Source organism: Penicillium cataractarum (genome assembly GCF_028827025.1).
Source record: "Penicillium cataractarum strain IBT 29864 chromosome Unknown utg000007l, whole genome shotgun sequence".
Lineage (NCBI taxonomy): Eukaryota > Fungi > Ascomycota > Eurotiomycetes > Eurotiales > Aspergillaceae > Penicillium > Penicillium cataractarum.
In genome coordinates this window covers 3,837,824-3,856,821 of record NW_026622743.1, presented here as the reverse complement: position 1 = coordinate 3,856,821, position 18,998 = coordinate 3,837,824, and the positions used below count along the sequence as shown (strand labels likewise).

The 18,998-nt window shown below is 48.9% G+C and overlaps 6 protein-coding genes across 6 annotated transcripts; 3 read left to right on the top strand and 3 right to left on the bottom strand.

Annotated features, from left to right (window-relative positions):
- Nucleotides 1-5,268: 5,268 nt before the first annotated feature.
- N7496_008932 (NAD(P)-dependent alcohol dehydrogenase) lies at nt 5,269-6,391 on the top strand (the record flags this gene model as incomplete). The annotated part of the gene is made up of 3 exons (XM_056701851.1): nt 5,269-5,551; nt 5,618-6,047; nt 6,109-6,391. 3 exons carry the CDS (start codon nt 5,269-5,271, stop codon nt 6,389-6,391), a joined length of 996 nt encoding a protein of 331 aa, XP_056553914.1.
- Nucleotides 6,392-7,371: 980 nt separating this feature from the next.
- N7496_008931 (uncharacterized protein) lies at nt 7,372-7,794 on the bottom strand (the record flags this gene model as incomplete). Its single annotated transcript, XM_056701850.1, has 3 exons — nt 7,372-7,437; nt 7,519-7,641; nt 7,714-7,794. 3 exons carry the CDS (start codon nt 7,792-7,794, stop codon nt 7,372-7,374), a joined length of 270 nt encoding a protein of 89 aa, XP_056553913.1.
- Nucleotides 7,795-8,007: 213 nt separating this feature from the next.
- Nucleotides 8,008-9,096, bottom strand: N7496_008930 (asparaginase; the record flags this gene model as incomplete). The annotated part of the gene is made up of 1 exon (XM_056701849.1): nt 8,008-9,096. The coding sequence occupies one exon, from the start codon at nt 9,094-9,096 to the stop codon at nt 8,008-8,010; it is 1,089 nt and encodes a 362-aa protein (XP_056553912.1).
- A 1,364-nt stretch (nt 9,097-10,460) lies between these two features.
- N7496_008929 (uncharacterized protein) lies at nt 10,461-11,557 on the top strand (the record flags this gene model as incomplete). Its single annotated transcript, XM_056701848.1, has 3 exons — nt 10,461-10,810; nt 10,901-11,247; nt 11,325-11,557. 3 exons carry the CDS (start codon nt 10,461-10,463, stop codon nt 11,555-11,557), a joined length of 930 nt encoding a protein of 309 aa, XP_056553911.1.
- A 1,667-nt stretch (nt 11,558-13,224) lies between these two features.
- Nucleotides 13,225-14,001, top strand: N7496_008928 (uncharacterized protein; the record flags this gene model as incomplete). The annotated part of the gene is made up of 2 exons (XM_056701847.1): nt 13,225-13,580; nt 13,650-14,001. 2 exons carry the CDS (start codon nt 13,225-13,227, stop codon nt 13,999-14,001), a joined length of 708 nt encoding a protein of 235 aa, XP_056553910.1.
- Nucleotides 14,002-14,501: 500 nt separating this feature from the next.
- Nucleotides 14,502-17,141, bottom strand: N7496_008927 (threonine/serine exporter family protein; the record flags this gene model as incomplete). The annotated part of the gene is made up of 1 exon (XM_056701846.1): nt 14,502-17,141. The coding sequence occupies one exon, from the start codon at nt 17,139-17,141 to the stop codon at nt 14,502-14,504; it is 2,640 nt and encodes an 879-aa protein (XP_056553909.1).
- Nucleotides 17,142-18,998: the final 1,857 nt, after the last annotated feature.

Here is an 18,998-nt window from a genome sequence, read left to right as displayed (position 1 = left end):
ATCATTCGGTCATGTCAGGAGAATTTTGTCAAAATTAGTTTCTTCTTTTTTGTTTCTTCCTTTCTTTCGTTTTCTTTTTTTCCATTTTTTAACAAGCTTGGTCAGTGCAGTATTCTACCTGTAGCAATCGAAGATACTATAACGCTTATTTCAAGGGGCCAGTTCCCATTCGTAAAAGTTATGACCACTATTTGGTAGGCTTGTAGATTATTTAGTTACAAGGTAATAGGGCCTTGTCGGAAGATTTTGAGGGGGTTCATATTATTCTACCTGCCTATCCCAAAATCCCAAGTAGCACTTTGAGCCTGGTCTAGTGCGCGGAATGAAATTTTGATTGAATAATACACTAAGAGGACCTAAAGAACCATTTGTTTAGACGAAGTAAATACTTTGACCAGACTCAAGTTCCAGGACCTGGTGTTGATCCCGCACGGTAATCCACAGGTGTGCAAAGCACCGCAGAGTTATGATCAAGTGCCCTAGGTACCTTGAAGGACTGGCTGGTCCGCGCCGGCGATAAAGAGGGTAGCGGAGCTCGGTGATCCGGATCAATAGCAGAAATCCCTCACTATCTAGCTGTAGGCAGGGAAGAAGGACAAAGACAAGGTAGATAGATGGAAAAAAAACATGTAAAGTTAAAGGAGCGATAAAACAGACTTTATAGTACCACGCACAGGGAGAGAAGGCTATCGCTACGCTAATCCTAAATAGGTACGCCAAACCGCTTTAGGGGCCCCACAGTTACGGAAGAATAACCACTTCCCGGATTCCCTTGTAATATGAACTACTATTCGGAGGAATTGGACCAACCAGATCCGTGTATTCACTTAAGAAAAACTACATATTCTGTTCATTGGACCCTGTATGGACACAATCGTGTTCAAAAAATAAACAAAAAGCAATGACCAGACTGGGGCTCGATCCCAGGACCTTATCGGTGTTAACGATACGTGATAACCAACTACACCATCCGGCCAATTGATATATGGAGTTTCAAACCTATGCTACATGAATCTTTCATTTCCTTAGATGATGTCGAGATATGCCTTTCGACAATTAGATTGGTTCCTCGCATGGGGTAGATAGGTAAATATCAGCCTATCTTTCGTAGTTAGCCTGATTTTACGAAGTCACCCCGGATCACATGCCTCCCAACGTAGACAAAAAGACTACCATATCCGCTAACCGCGGACATGACCCAGGTCCCGATATATATAATAGTAACGCAAGATGTCAGGCTGCGCTATAACACCTGAACGGTTAAAGTTGGCGTGATATCTATTAAGCGTACATTGACAATACTATCCTATGGGAAGGAAGTCTCAAATATGTGCGTCGTGCCTCTGTATTGACGAACGATGGCGAGGTGAACAACAGGAAGCCCTAATCCTCTAGCCATTCAAGAGACAATATGTAGCATATCGAAGCAAATACTAGATAAAATATGTGTTGTTTTTTTTTCCCTTTTTTTTCACATCCGAAGTGAATTAGGAAATAAATAACATTTAACTAACGAGATCGTAGATAAGGTCTTCTTTGGTCCGAAAATTGTGGGCACTTAGGAAAACCATGGCCTTTAATTGAATATCGTGGTTCTTTGCGGAAGCCGGCATCCTTATAACAGATCGCGAGCTAACAAGAGGCCACGGGTTCCCTTTATCCGACCTGGGTAGGGTTGTGAGCTTGGTGTTACGCCGTCGATAGTAATATAAATAAAGCTGTACTATTGACAAAGAAGCCGAAGCTGGAGAGGGAAACAGAAGAGAAAGTGGGGGAAGGGGAAGAAATTCCCCAACGCCTTCTGCATTGTCGTTTTGATGTAGTCGCCTGTTGATGCCGTTTTCGAGAGGCCATTTGCCCTGGCGGCTCAGAGATCCTGAGGATGTCGGGTTTAGGGGACCCATGCAGCCTGATCGGTCGAGGTGGGGGATCGAGGTCGGAGACGAGCTTGAAAACGTCGATGTAGAGGGAGAGTGGTCTTAGTGAGTCTCGAGAAAGGTCTCGTGAAAGGTCTCGTGGAGATGAGAGAGAAGGGAGATTCGCCAGACGCACACTCTTTTACTCTTCGATTTATATGCAATCTGCATGGTTGTTTTGACAGCCGTCTCTTCACTTCTAAATCTCGTTTACCACATCTTTTCACGGTGGCTTTCTCTATATCTAATTGGCCCATTCAGTACTCGCTGCCGGACTCGCAGCGTGGGTGTTGTATGGCCTCCTGCCAGTCTTGTTGATGGTGTTTGGCGCATCTACTCGTTCTTCTTCGATTTGCCTATCTCTCTCGTGCCTCGACCTATCTGTACCGAACAGACTGCCACAGCGCATCCCTTTGTTTACTATGTAATCATAAAAAGGTCACGAAGATAGGGCATGCATCGATTGGTGGTAAGAGGGGGTTGAAACACCTAGTGTTTGCAGAGCAATGTTATCCGTTTTAATTAATTGGATTTTTCAGAATCAGTTCATTTTATTCGGGGCTCATTAAAACAAGCCGGAACGCATAAAATCGGCAAAAAAAAACGTAGACAGACACATGTTACTTGAGACGGCGCTACCGGCATGACTCGGGGTAGAGGAGATCAAAAGGGACCAAGGCCGTGAGTCGAGCCCGGGTCGCGCCCCTTCGAAAAGGCACCCCAGAAGGGCGTGACTCACGCATGCTATCCACTACACACCTTGGCTTTGTTGAAGTTATGAAGAAAACACCATTCTGGAAGCCTAACGCGGAATGTAGATACACGATCAAAATCTACAGAAGAATAACTCACAGATACCGTCAAATACAGAAACTGCCTTGGCCGTGTCGTGGATTATTGGCACCAAGACTGTCCTAGCAAAGTGAATGATTTTACCAGGATAGCTTAGGTGACGTTGTTTGTGAATAGGCAAACAAGTTGTGTGGGAGGAAAAGAAGGCGCGGGCGGGCGAGGTGGGTGGGTTTCCCCTATTTATTTCTCCTCGGCAAGGGATGGTATTTGCTAAGCCCCACAAACAGCCGGTTTAGGCTTACTAGAAGGGAGCCCTAACTCGGATTAAAACGGGCTACGTGATCATGTCAAGTCTGCACTAATTTGAATAAGTTAGCTAAAGGCCAAGTGTGCCACCCCAAAATACCATACTAATTACGATCTCTTAGGTTAGAGTAATTAGATCAATGACTGGAAGGGGGTTTGCTTGATATTTGAAAGTATATACATTCTGTAGTGGGGGGCCTGCTGACGGAGTTTGGTAGATTGTAGTGTGAGGTAATTGGTCAATTCTTTCCTTTGGTCTTGTTGGTGTTTCTTCCTTGCTTTGTTGCTTCCCAGGCGCGCTCTCGTTCAGTTTATTTGTTTCGTTTTGGCTTGTCTGATTGGTTGATCTGAAAGGCTGCGGCGAAAGGCTTCATGGAGATGGGAGGATACGGACACACATTCCCAAGGAGATACGCAGGCTTCCACGTTTTGGCAGTCGTTCTTGTCAATCATTACTACAATTAATTCTCGGCTTATGTGTTTGCATGTTTTCCCGCTCGATTTGCTTGGCCCTGATTGGCCAATCCAGTCTTCTTCTCTCCTCGAGTCCTTGCCCTCGACCGTGAATAGAAAGAGAGCTTTATCGTTGCTCATCCTGGTGTCGGTTTTATATGCCCTCCGACCGCTCTAGACTTGGAACATTGTTTATCTCAATTTGATTGATAAATCATTTAGTCTCCCATCTACCTGATTGGGTGGGAACAAGGACATGTATTTTCACACCTGGCGCACCGAAGACCATGGCCTCATTCCTCCCATACTTCATAGAATCCCAGGAGCTATAGTTAACTCACCATATTTAACAATGGTCACACCGAGCGAAACTCTATATAGCCAAGAGGATCCGGAAGAGGTCTAGGATGTATTGCACGAGTACTCTTTGGAAGATGCGAACATATCGCCATCGAGGTCATACTCAGCCAATCAGGAGCAGATTCTGCTTTAGCGGCACAGAGCAGAGACTGGGATAAAGACAAATTTCAGACAGCCCTGGAAGATACTAAGTGACAGCGGGATTGATTCGCTCACTCGAATCAATAAATCAAGTCCATGATGGCAGCTCTCCGAAATTGCCGTGTATTTCGCACATTGCGCTCCACACCTTATCCTCCAGGCGATCTGATCTGCCTTTGCTTCTGCGGACCTGCTCCTGCCGGTCATACGGCTCCTCCACTCACTTTAATCTACTTGAATACTACCCAGTATATTACCCTGGCCACGAGATAACACATGCCACTCACCATAAAGCGGCATTAAATGTGGCTGATTGAAGGAATATCAGCATGACCCATCCCTGTCGATTCCACGAACCAGGCTGGCCCCTACGTTGATCGACAGACCTCATCGAAATCAACTATGTGCCTCGGAAACAGGCAGAAATAGAAGAGAATAAAAGAATCATGCATATTGAAATTTCAGATAAACAATGCGACTCTCCTAAAAGGTTCATTGTCGTTGTTAGTATGTATCGCTTTCATGGTTGGCAGGGCGATTTCCCAATAACGAAAGGCTCCAAGTCGACACCTCAGGCCACAAAATTGACATGACCACTCGAACCTGCTGTTATTATACTATCCTCGGACTTTGAGCGCTTAACACCAGGCTGACAATCGAATTAATGAGATCTAGCGTAACCACTAGCAGGCTAGACGTCATAAGGTAAAGATCCGAGGCTCAAAGACAACTTTTGATTGGCCGAGTCCCGTGGATGACGAAAGTCGCCGAAGTCTCCCTTGGCTCGGAGCAATGGTGCCACCGAGTGCACGCAAAACCATCGGGCTGAACAGTCCCTTTCAGAGACATCTCCGAAACAAAACCGGTAACTTGGCATCGGTGTGAGTCTCGGTGCGGGTAAATCGGCCCGTGAGGGTCGGAAACTTTTGTTCGGGCTTGATTATAATTTATGCCGCGATATCATGATAGGCTGAGAGCAAACTTGATGCCTGAGTTCGGACTTCTTTCCGAATACACAGAACGTTTCTAGAATAACCTTAATTTCCTTTGCTTCTTGCAATGGGTCCAACAGTGAAATTCTTATCGGAGCACCCACATCGAACCCCCACTGGAACCAGACAACAATCAAGAAGATGCTGAGAAATCGAATGGAAAACCCAGTGAGCTCTGGAACTTCCCTGAATGTTTTAAAAATGAGAATATTCCTTTCACGTTCCTGGTTCCTTTCACAATAGAAAATCACCCACTATCTTCCGTCCCTGCACCGGTCACCGCATTGCATCTACGCATTCACAACACCATGAGCGTCACATTCGAAGTTTTCCGCGGGTCGAAAGAGGGAAAGATCGTTGCAGACAAGACTACCCGCACCCTTCAGCACAATGAGGTCTACATCGAGACCACCCACTCCGGCCTCTGCGGCACAGACGAACACTACTTGCGCTCCGGCCAGGTTCTCGGACACGAGGGTGTCGGTATCGTGCGACAGATTGGCCGTGACGTCACCAACGTCAAGGTTGGTGCTCGTGTCGGTTTTGGATACACGCACTACGTGTGCGGAACCTGTGAAAAGTGCTTGAGCGGTATGTGATGATGGGAATTTCCAGGGAGTTAGGAACTTCAAAGCTGACATGTTCGATTCTGATTAGGCTGGGACCAATATTGCGAGAACAAGAAGGAATATGGCAGCCACGACCACGATCTTGGATCCTTCAGCGAGGGTGTCGTTTGGGATGCCGGCTGCGTCGTCCCCATTCCCGATGGATATGACTTGGCAGATGCTGCCCCGCTGATGTGTGCCGGTGCAACTGTCTGGACTGTCCTGACAGAGTACGGTGTTCGCCCTACCGACCGTGTTGCAGTTATGGGCATTGGTGGCCTTGGTCACTTGGCCATCAAGTTGGCTGCGGCAATGGGGTGCCAGGTGGTCGTTCTTTCCAGCTCCGAGGCCAAGCGCGAGGAGGCAATGGCCTTCGGTGCCTCCGAGTATCACGTTTTCAAGGCCGGTCAAGAGATCAAGGACTTCAAGCCCGTGAATCATCTCCTGCTCTGCGGTAGTGCCAGTGTCGACTATCAATCGTGAGTTTTGAAAGTCCTCCACTGTAAAAGGAAAACAGAGAACTAACCTTCGGAACTTCAGCTTGATTCCCTTGATGGATATTCATGGATCCATCTATCCGTTGACCGTCGACATGACTCCCTCACCCGTCCCTCTGCTTAGGATGTGCCTCAAGGGTATCCGTGTCCAGGGTTCTCTCGTTGCATCTCGCCGCAGCCTGCGCTCTCTAATGCAATTTGCTGCCGATAAGAAGATCACCCCGACTACGATGACTTTCCCCATGGACCAGGAGGGAGTTGAGGAGGCCATGCAGACCCTTCGTGATGGCAAGATGAGATACCGTGGCGTGCTCGTTCGTCAGTAAATATTGAGCATCCTATAGGGCGTTCTGATAGATTATGAGTGATACCGCATAGCAAAGCGTCCATATGTGAAAATAATGAATCCGAATGTTTGATGAGAGATCAAAGTTGTTAGAGAAAGTCTTGGCACGTGCCTCGAAGTATACTTCCTTCCCCTTTCTTTTGCTTCATGATATTGCTTGATTCACCGCCCGCTTCTTATTGTTAGTGATACCGGTGAATTGGAGCTATTTCTGTTTATCCTTGACGCGTCGTTCCGTATTCGACGTACCCTTTCCTTCTCACCTTCAACATACTCTTCCTTCATCATGTTAATACCTTCAATATCAAGTGGCCCCTTCACTTCTTGGTAATTATTTTGCTCATGTCCCCCCTTTTAGTCTTCCCCTCCCTTATGAGAAGCCAAAATTCGCTGACTCTGAGCAGTGAAACAACCATGGCAATCACTTCGCCGGACAATCCGGCCTCGGCCCTGAAGTTGAACGCGCCCCTCATAGGCATCAGCGACGATGATCATGTAAAGGCTTGGCGCCAGACTGCATATCAAAGGACCGAGAAGGGCAACTGTACCTATTGTGAACAGTATGGCCACGGTCCAGCCATTTGCAGATACATCAATCCCCACCGTCGGCCCGAAAACTGGAAGCCTGATCCCAAGCTCTGGGTTTACGAGGAAAGCGCACAAAATGCCAGACCGGAAAATCAGCAGAGGACCCAGCCTGCCAATGCCATTAAGAAAGTCAATCCTACAAACCGAATCCAGTCAATCTGGGCCAAGCGGTCCCAACCCGGCGGCAAACATATTCAGGCTGCACCGGTTGTTAACACTCGGATGGCTCCAGTTGTTTCCACTCGGAAGGCACCAATGGTTAACGCTCAAATGGCACCAGCTATGAGCACTCAAATGACTCCAGTAGTGGCAACTCAAATGACTCCTTCGATGGATTTCCCCGTTTACGGAAACAACACTCAGTCGTTTGATTTAGTTCCCTTGCCAATCAACGAAATCGCCGCCTCGAAGGTCCCTCAGCATCGTTGGGCAGTCATCCTAGGTTATTTCCAGCATATCACCAACAACAAAGACTGCTTTATTGATTACCACGAATACACCCCAGGAGAAATCCCTTACCGATTCCGTGACCAGACTGGTAACCTCCGGACCACCCTCGGCATCGGGCGAGTCAAGATCAATCTCTCGGATGGGATGCGCTTCTACGGCGAACTCATCATGAACGCTGTCTATTGTCCCGATCTGCCTTTCAACATCATGTCCTTGGAGATGGCCGGCCGAGCAATGAATTTGTTCTACTCCGTTTCGACTTACACTCTGCACGACATCTCGACCCACCAGGTGGTGGCAAGTACCTTTGAGCAGGACTTTATGCTCTTCCTCAAGACAACCCATGATTTGATCGCGTGAAGAATGTTTGAGAAACTTCGGATAGTATTCACATCTACCGAATTCTCCACTGAAAGTGTCTTAGATCGCCGCCACCGCTTGGTGGCTGGTGATACCCCAGGTTCATCTTAGCTACTGTTCAAAGGCATAAAAGGAATGACCTATCTTTTGAAAGCGCTGAATCTTTCTCGTATATAACTGTAGAGTAGCATTCGGAGGTTACACCACCTCGCTGTCATCCACAGCACGTACTTTAAATGCATGAGACGTCTTTCCTGTCACAACTCCCACAGTATTCTCAATATTGGGACAATGGAACCGGGAAAGTGCCAGCCGCATCTCCGGCTCGCCGATCTGAAGCTGTTCCAGAATCTCTGCAACCGCAGAGTACAGAATTGGGATGTTGCCATCCTCGATCTTCACAGCTATTCCAAGTGCACCTTCAGCTCCGAGCTCCATGGTCCGCTCGGTCTGCTTGACGCCGATTCCGTAACAACCGGCCGCCCCAAGCTTGCCAATCACCAGGCCTTGGAAGGCTGTCATGAGCTCCGTACAGAAACGGTCATCACCGGCGACAAGCTCGGGATAGGTAGACATGGCGTGGAATACCTGGCTCAGTGCCCGTGTCCTTGCGGTTGTTTTAGCCGCGTTAGAATCCACTTGGCTGGCTCCATCGGCAAAGACAGCAAACATGCGAGCCAAGCAATTCAAGGGAAAAGCAGGCGCTGGGAGATTGCAGCCGTCAACGCCCCATAATGACCCATTCGCTTCGAGATGACAGATTTCATCCACAGCCTCTCTGACTCGTACTTGCATGGGGTTGGTCGGCAGATGGTAGGTTCCCACATCAGCACCGAGAGCCTTCGTCCCAGCCAGCATCCCAGCATGTTTTCCAGAACAATTACTGTAGACCGCAGTCGGGGTAAAATCCGCCTTGATCCACGAGCGGTTGACAGCAACCGAAACCGCAGGATGACCACCACATTGCAGGAGCTCCTCGCTGCATTGTATCTTCGACAGGATACTCCGGGCCCGAGTAACGTGGCGGTCTTCGCTACTGTGCGATGCGCACATCAGGGCCAAATCGGCATCGTCGAGGTTGAATTTCTGCAGGGCCCCAGTTTCAACAATAGCCAATGCTTGAGCGGGCTTGGCTGCGGATCGGGCAAGGGTAATCCTTGACGGATCGCCAACGGCGTATAAAAGGCGACCGCTTGCGTCGACGATGGCGGCGTGGACACCGTGACGGTTTTCGACCACGCCTGCCCGGTCGGTGATCACACAATCAGTGGAGAACAGTGTGCGCATGATAAATTAACGCTTGGTATGAGATGATACGAAGAGATTTTGTCCCACGATGACTATTTTGGGTATTTTTGATGTTCCGCGGGGCAGACTGTCGTGTGCTGATTACGATCGGCAACTCCCGACGGTGACCAGGCCGAGTCTTTTCCAATGTAACGGTATCGAAAAAGAATTGCTCAACTTTGCACTACGATTTAATTGGTAACATACAAAGTACCAGTGACAAAGCTCAAGCCTGAGAAGCTATATCATGCTAAGTAGAGGGATCTCCCCACCAACAGTCCTCGTATGCGAGCATAAATGTCCGTTGGATGCCGATGCTAGGCGACCAAGGATGCTTAGACCCCGAACTCGGCATTTGAAGCCAATCTCGGCTTATGATCTGATTATGTGGGGCCATTGTTATTGTAAAAGGTGATTTCCTGTTGCTTAATGATATTTCAGAGTCCATCTTCACACCGGCAGACGAACTGGGCGAGCTTAGCTTACTGATCAATGGAACTTTCCTAGATCCCATTCTTTTGACAACATCCAGTAGACCTTCAATGAGACTCGATGCGTAGTAGACTAACCACTCAAGTTCTATACAATGAGTTTAGGTTGTTCTGCCAGGACAAAGAGTATTCTCACTGGACCTGAAACTACCACAGCCTTTTTGTGACTTGGGGATGGGCAATGTAGATATGATCTATAAAGGCCACAATCGAAGCACCTTCCATACTCTTGAGTTACCTTTAAGAGGAAGTTTCCATGACAAAATAGTTGTAGCTCGAAGATATGTTTCTGGCTATAGACGGAAATTCCCATAATAAATGGTCAAAGCCCCGCAAGACTATTGAGAATAGAAAGGGCTTCACGGTGGGATCTAAGCTGACATTCATTGTTTACATTTTGGCTCTTGCTAGCCAAATGATTGATAAGTGCTTAACTTCCTCCTACCTCCTAAAATTTCTTCTACTCATTTACCACTATAACTCTAGACATGGCAAGGAACGAGGCAAAAGATAGATTATAAGGGTTGCCTAAACAGTATATAGCCTTCCAGCAATGGTTGAGTATAAGTGGAGACCGGAGATGTCTGGAAGGTGGCGAGGGATCACGAAGAAATCACAAGTCCTCCAAATCTTTGATATTTAAATGATGTTGATTCTTCCCTGACAATATCCAGCCGTTCTCAGATGACCGAGTGTTATCCTCCATCTATCCCCTCACAGAGACAACGTCGAGATTTATGCAAGACACTCCATATTTCTCTAATTTCTACCGCAGTCTACTCTTATTTCAACCCTTACGGATAGGTACTGCATCACTTCGAATGCAATCTCCATCACCCTAAATACGACCTTTGTCACTCAGAATACGACAAAATGGGGAAAGCTAAGGTCGCACCACGGGAAATCGAGCGCCGACACGCTCTCACTCCCCCTCTACCTCCGTCATCCCAGATCACCAAGGACTACCATCAAAGGGCATCAACGTTAGCCCAAAGCGATCGCGCTTCTTCAAGTTACCCCAAGAACTACACGACCAGACACACCGGTACCTTTCCATCTGGCGAAGACCGCTCATCATCTGTCAGCGCAAGCGGTTTAGAGGAGGATCTTTCGCTCATCTCTACATCCAGCCTCAGAAGGACCTGGAGAAAGACGGGCTCCCAGTGCATACCCGGATTTGGCCTCACACTACCCGTGGCCGGCGGAAAATCTTCGGGCTTCTGGTAAGCTATCGACAAGTGTAAGTGAGAATCGATCGAGAAACTTATTTTGTTACGCCTGTATCTATGATTGGAAACTGACCCTCACCAGAGGTACACCAAGGCCACAGAAATCCTTTACGCCGAAAACACCTTCTACTTCAGCGGTGGAATCCGTCCACCCCAGTTTATCCAAATCCTGCCTCCCGCACAACTGAACACGACCCGACACATCACGCTTGAATGCCCGGAATATTTGAGCTACAACGACAGGGCGAGTGGGTTGCTTTGGAGAGAAATGATCAACGCTGCAACTCAATTGAAGGGCCTTCGAGCTGCTACGGTGATTCTTTCTCCTCGGCGAGAGGATTCTCGCGAAGTAGACGACTTGGAGGTTCTCCGAGGAGCTCGATTTGCGGGGCTGAAGATCTTCAACGTGCAAAAATGCCCTGTTTGGGAGCGTAAGGGTTTGGCATTGGGTGCAAATTGAGGATTGCATTACACGACCCAATTCCTGACGATGACGAGGACCTCCAAGCTGCCGCCGCACAAGCCGTAGCTGAAGCTTCCACCCAAGCTGCGACAGCAGAGGAGACTGCCAGACTGCCAGACAAAATCGAGACACTAGGGGACAACAAGCTCGCGCTCGTCCCCGACAAGCTCAATTTCCCATACACCAGTGCTTTTACCAAGTTGCCTTGCTTTCTTTCCAAGGTGACAATTTTCTCCCAAGTTGTTTTGCTCCACCGGAGACTGAGCTTGGCAGAGTAACCTTGGTACTGGCTCCAGCCTTGGAAGTTACCTAGACTGATATTCATCGTTTGGATTTTGGGTCTTGTTAGCCAGATGATTGATTGGGGTTTAAATCCTCTCCACCTTCAGAGCTAACTTCTATTCATTTATTATACTGTTATTAATTGAAACTGGCAAGAAATTAGCCAAAAGAGACGAATTACAAGGAACTTTTAGAGTATCTGGCCCCAAGAGATTTACATAGAACATTGCGAGGTATCGTAGCTCTTTCAGCCGTTTAGCATGTACACAGTATTGTTTCTTCCTTATGGAAAATTCCATTTATGCACGAACAACAAATTTGATTCTCTTTGTTCAGGCAAAACCTTTCTCTCCCTAAGCCTTATTTTACCTTACTACTTCCAAACACTTTCCTCATACCTTCGCCACCGCCCCATCAGTCTGCTTTTACCGACGATAGCAGAGGGCCTGCCCAGGTCAAGATCCGCACTAAATAGCAGAATCCACCGCGACCTGAGTCCTACTCCCTCAGGACCAAGCAAAGCGATCAGCTGGACCTCAAGTCGGCAAATGTCAACCCACGATCAAAGGCAGTCTCTTCTGTTCTCCCTACCACAGGAACTGCTGGACCAGATCTATGGTTATGTTTTAATCTCGCCAGGGAGACTGGTTATCCACGAGCGCCCATGGCGAGCACACCTGCTTGTCCAGCCCTGCAGAATTCGGACAGCTGGACTGGTGAATATTGTTCTCTCACCTCTAATAAGCAGGGATTGTCCCAGCATACTGGGGCTACTTCTGACCTGCCGACGAGTGCAAGTACCCGGAGATACACATACAGCGCTCACCTGACACGCTTCGTAGCTACACAGAGGCGGTTGAAATATTCTACAAGGAGACCAGATTCTTTTTTCGCAATGTCTTGGCTTTCCCCCGACTCGTCGACATCGTCCCTTCCTCCCAGCTAGGGACAATCCGCCATATCACCATTGAATCTCCACAAGATCTAACGATGATTGAATATAAGGGTGGTAGCCTCTGCATTTGGAAGGAAATAGTCAAAGCTGCAAGGCTCTTGAAGGGGCTTCGCAGCGTTACTGTGATTATACCACCAGCATTGGAAGAAGATGAGAACACGCACATACTGCTAGAGGTACTTGGACAGGCCAAACTTCCGGCACTAGATATTGTGTATACCTACGTTTCTTGGGGCTGGACCGGTGTAGAGTAGATGTTCTAAATGATAATTCTGCTGTCGGGGTATGGCAATATGTAATACGGTAGACGTTGATCTTGATGCACTGAGAGGCCAATATGACTAGAAAATGGGTTTCTATCTCCCCAAATGTTCTTTAGGGTAAATTTGACATAGGGACTGTTTGATAAAGACGTTAGGCCGTTGAATACCTTGAGCTAGAGGAAATCGATATCTACAAGCTAACGATATTCCACTCAAAGCCGTAGCTGCTTCGAAACTCCACGTCTCCGATCTTACAATCCGACTGCCCCCATCAAAAATCTTCAGCTATCATCAGGCAACTGATCCTAGTTCTCTTGCCTTGTTCACTTCCAGCAAAGAAGCTGGAATTTTCCAACACTCATTTCCTCGCTCTCCTACCACAAACGTCATTCTCCAACTATCTCCTCACGTCTTCGCAACCATCACGTTCTCCGAATACTTCAAAATGGGCAGGTCTGAGTCCGCACTGCCAGATATCAAGGAGCGACGCGCTCTAACTCCCCCGCTAGCGCCACCGCCACGGATCACGAGGGAGTACAGTCGAAAGGAAATGACCTACCTCCAACAGGCTTCGCCGCTCTTCAAGCCACCGCAAGAGCTCCGTCAGGAGATCTACCGATACGTCCTACTCACGCCGGGAGTATACGTGATCTGCGATCTTGTCACACCTTGTTCCAACTATTACAGCATTTGGTTACTGAGTGATGCAAAGAAAGATAAGAAGACTGAATTATTTCTCGACTTTCTACCAACCAGGGACGACCCCACTATTCTTGGGTTATTGCTAAGCTGTCGAAGAGTGTAAGTAAACGCGAATTACTATTTGATATGATATACAGTCAACCTAGCTCTAACACTCTAGGTGTATAGCTACGCCGAGGCAAGGGACATTTTTTACGGGGAAACTAAATGGCATTTTCCCCTGGACAAGGGCCTCTTCCAGCTCATTGAACGCCTTCCTCCAGCCCGCCTGAACACAATTCGAGACATCGCGCTAGAAGCTCGAAACGTAAGAGGCAAGGGCGGAGATGATGACCTCTCTATTTGGAAGGAAATGGTCAAAGCAGCAACCAGCTTGAAGGGCCTCCGTACAGTTACCGTGTACATCCCACCGTCGGAAACCAAGACGAACACGCAAATGGTAGAGGTAGCCCGAGAAGCCAATTTCCCGGCTTTAGAAATTTTCCGCGCGGATGTTTATCTGTATTGCATTTCATTGTGACTCAAGGATTGCTTGGCGGTTCTGGATAGATGTGGCCTCAAATGTCTACCTAGTTCAATAGCTCATAATACCTGTCCAATCCAAGGCTTCCCAGGGCTTAGTTCGCGTCCTTCATCATTATCACTTCCAACGAGACATTTCTTGAGGATCATGAGTATGGCCCTCTCTTAGAGGTTCTAGGAAAGGCGAAGAAAGCATCACAGATCGAAGTGATCCCTTTATGTAGGATGATAATCGTAAATATCTCTAATGAAATTATGGAACAAACCACTTTAAACACATCCCATGCAAGTCTAAAACAAAAAAAGATCGCTATCTTTCCCAAATGCACGCCAAACCCACAAGAACACGCTAAATGAAAACCATAAGAAAAAGCGCTCACAAGATAAACCAGAGAATAAATGCATCATGTCAACAAATGAAAAAAAGCATGTACAAGCCATATGCGAAAATAGCCAAATCCCAAGAAAATGTATGAAGAAATTGCACCACCCAAAAGCCTAGAAGCTGAACAACCCAGTTCGCTTCTTACCAAACGGATAAACCACCAGGGCAGCAATAAACAAGCCCACGGTAATACCGATAGCGACCTGAATCATACCAAAGCCCAGACTCGCGACCGAGGTATCCGACAAACTGCTCGTGGAAGTACTATTGCCCGAAGTCTCCAGATTATACCGAACCTGATCCGCATACCGGATACCCGCAATAAGCGAGCCACTCGACGCCAGACCGGAGGGCACCAGGACAAAGATACCAGGTAAAATAGCAGTGGCGGCATGACCGTGCCAAAGCCGACTGTACAAGTTACCCAGGACACCGATCGTAAAGGCGCCGACGGTATTCGCGACTTCAGATTGGGAGCCAAGCTTGGTCGTGCTAAAGTAATTGGTGATATACCCCGAGACAGCGATGAAGACCATCACTGGCATTTGCTTCCATTTACCATGGTTGACGATGGCGAGGAAGACGGCGTAGATAGCGACGAAGGGGAACTGGCGGGCGTACACGGAGCCGTAGACGTCTAGATTGGAGCATGTCGTTGCGGAGGTAGCGTTTCGGTCGATGAGGCCGTATATCGTCGTGCCGACTGTGATACCGTAGCCCAGGAAGAGGGAGTAGATGATTGCGTAGACCATGCGGATAGAGCCGGCAATCATTTGGTGGGATTGCAGTTCTAGACTGCTGCAGAGGACCATGAAGCCTGGGAGGATGAGGGCGATGGAGGATTGAGCGAGGGCGGAGAAGCAGAAGAGTTCTTCTGTTTGGCCGTTGCGGGTGATCTTGATGCTTCCTAGGGCACGGGCCAGGAAGGATGTTAGGACTGCGGCGGTGACTTCGAAGACGTTGGAGTAGAGGACGGAGCGAGGGGCGAGGACGTGTTGCATTAGTCCGACTAGACAGCCTAGACAGAAGATGACGGGCATATCGATGGGCCGGGCGCTGAAGGCGAAGGGACCGACAGATGCACTGGCTAGGCCGTACATGAGGACGAGGATCCACTTGTTGAAGCGTGGCTTGCGTGACATGATCTCGTCTAGCTCTTGGGTGGCTTCTTCGACGCCGATGAGATCGTGCACCACGTTCTTGTACACGTTGTGTGTATCCGCCAGACGACCCAGGTCAACGCCCTGTACCATACGCACTAGCTTCACCTCAGCCGTGCGGGTGGTCGGGTCATCAAAGGACATGATCATGCACCCGGGGAGATACAAGAATTGACCCGAGACTTCGAGTACGCGGGCCGTCATCTGCATATACTCCTCGAGGCGATGCGTGGGTGCACCGTAGCGCATCAACGCACGACACAATTGCATGATATACCGCTGCCGAGCCAGAATCTCTGCAATATGCACGGTAACCCGAATCTCATCCTCCAGACGAGTCCGACGCTTACTCTTCTTATGCCTCTTCCCCGGGTATAACGAATCCACCGCGCCGGGCGGGAGACTCGCACGACTGAGGTTCATCGAGGCATCAATGAGAGAGGACGTCGATCTATGCGCAGACTTCTTATACCACTTGATCTTCTCCTTGCGAGGCGTGGCAGAGCCAGAAGTCGGCATTGACGGGGGAATAGACGGGGACAACGACCCGATTTTCTTGGGCGTGGTCGCGCCCGAAGAAACCTGCGTATCGCTATCCGAGTCATCAGTAATGACACTCTCCGGCCGCGACGAGCTCGTCTGGCTAGCGTGCAGCTTCAACAGCTGCGAGAGAATCCCGCTACCACCGGCAAACCCACCGCTCGACCGACGCCGAGCAGCAAAGTCCTTCAACATCCCCTCGGGCGTGGTCTGACCAGACCGCTGGTACGCACCGCGAGGACGACGCTTCCGCAGGGCCAGATTATCCTGGACCTGGGTCATGCTGCGCACCAGACGATGAGCCTCCGCGCTGGGCGGGGGCTCATGCGGTTCCTCGCCGGCTTCCAGCATGCGCAGACGATCCGCGTCGCGACGAGCACGACGAGCCTGCAATTCCTCCATGGGAATCCCCAGGTCATCCGGCAGGATGGACGCACTGAGCGCCTCACCCTCGTCAGCGGGACGACCAAGACGCTCGGTCAATCGCACGGTCTTCTGGCGCAGGAGCTGACCGGCAGCTCGGAAGCGGTCGCGCGTAGGATGAGCATGCTCTCCATCCCGCTCCTGATGCTCACGTTTCTCAAGATCGACGGGGAGATAATCATTGCGACCGCCTGCGCGACCCGCGTGGCGCGAGAATGCCGGGGCTGGCGGGGTGACGGTTCCGGATAACGGGGTATCGGTCAGGTCCGCGGGTGGCGGCAACAATGGATGTTGGGCGGCGTCGGACTGGTCTGAGAAGACTCGGTGGGAGCCATCGTGCAGATGGTGGTATCGTTCACTTATGGAACGACTGATTGAACGAAAGCGCACGCGTGGCGATCGGATTCGCGGTTGTTCGGGTTCGGCATCAGCGAGCGGTTGTACGGGCACGGTCTCGGGCTGGGAATCGGCGAGTCCGGTCTCGTATTGATGGGCATCGACGGTGTTTTCACGCTCGAGACTTTGACGACTGGATGGGGTTATCGGGATAATTGGGTCGATTGGGGGGAGAGGGAATTCGGCATATTCTTCGTTGGGGCTGGGGTGAGGAGCATGAATTGGGTCGGACATGCCAGCGAAGATTCAGGGCTGAGGAGCCCGAAGAGGCGAAAAAAGATGTCCAGTCGAGAAATGATAGAGACCTGGTATTGTATAAAGGGGAATAGGAAACGAATGGATAACTGATAGGGAATGCAATATGGTATAACGATAGTAGGAAAACGGACGATGGAAGGAAGAATGAGCAAGAAAGATGGATTAAAAGAGATCCTACATTAAAAGTTCAACCAGCTAATTCTACTCTAGTCAGATAATCAATGACACATTCCAGACCGGGGAGTAAGAAAGAGATCCACGGAACCAGCGAAAAAGGTTGATCGGTAAAGTTCTTCTGTGCTGGTTTCTTTGGCTCTCGTTCGTTCCAGAGTCCAGAGTTAGCCACAAAGGATCGACCGAAGATCCACCGGAAGTATCCACGATAAGAACTCCTCCTCGGTATATACTAGCTGTATACTACAGTAGCTGTACTAGCCGTACGGATATTCTTCCGATATTCAGATATTTCATGGTCCAAGCGGTGCTCGGGCCAACTGCATGACAGTCGCGCATTATCGTGGCTGATTCAACTGGCCAGTCACAAATGCCCCGAGGACTTCCAGCCGGTTACTGTCATTCTGTCCCTGCAGAGGATTTTCTTCTAGACTACTTTAGCTGCGGCTTTTTATCCAACCAACACCCAGACTCTCTTTATCGCCGAACTGTACGGAGGACGGAGTACTGTATACCGTTTCTATCAGACAGGTAATTCCTGATCGTTGCATCATCGCCCCTTGCAACCCTGCCCACAGAGATGATTCGTAATCCTTCATCATGCGAGGAACTATGATTATCATTCGTAGATTATTATAATTCTTGTTATTATTCGTAGATGCCTGTGATACCAGGGCAGCTCCCCTACGTTCTAGAATGCTGCACACGTACTCCTTGGTACATCCTACCGACCGGGTGGGGTTCCTGGGTGGCGATAGTCTTCCACTACGTATGGACAGGAGTCTAGAAGTATGTACTTCGTTCTAGCTTGGGTCCCTTGAACCACTTCTTCCAGTGGCACCGCGACCATCCGGTTCGTTCCCAATTTTTCTAGAACCTGATAGTTTCATTTTTTCCCGCGGATTCGGTCAAACCTAAACGGATCTAGCCAGTAGCCCGGCTAAACTCCCTATCCTAGAAGGACCCTAAGTTAGTTCCTGGTCTGGTCCTGGCTTCTTAGGCACGGTGGACGAGGAAATAATAATAATGGACCCTGCCCTTATCGAACATTGTTGGGCTGCATTCAGAGCGGGGCAGTTACTCTAGTCTCGGTCGCGGGTAGTACAAGTACCCACGATCAACAAGGCATCAGCGGTGTAAGCCACCTCCTGGAAACTGGTCCCTGCGAGGAAGGAGGGGGATAAACAATAATATGACAGCGTGATGATCCACCGATATGGGATCATCGTCGATACTGCAGCGTTGATAGTTACTCGGTTGGGCGAGGGAGGCGAAGTGGTCGAAGGGCAACGAAAGGGCAAAAAAGTGGAGCGGCAGTTAAAACAGCCTGATAAAAAGATTTAAAGATAGAAATGAAACAGTCATGACTGAATGATAAAAAGAATAATAAAAATGGCTAGGAAACGAGGTATTGGACCCGCCCGGAGGATTCGACGGAGAAGCTTGAAGAATAATCAATCATCTTAGGCGACAATACCCTGTGGACAGTTAGGATACTAGAATAGAAACAAAGTGGCTTTCCACGTGGCGATCAATTTGGGTCATTGAAGCTGATCATCTCGTCATCATAATATAATGAATACACTCGACCATGTAGATAACAGATTCAATTGCTATTTGGTATCACTATTAGAGTCTTTCTTACTGATAGCATCCAAA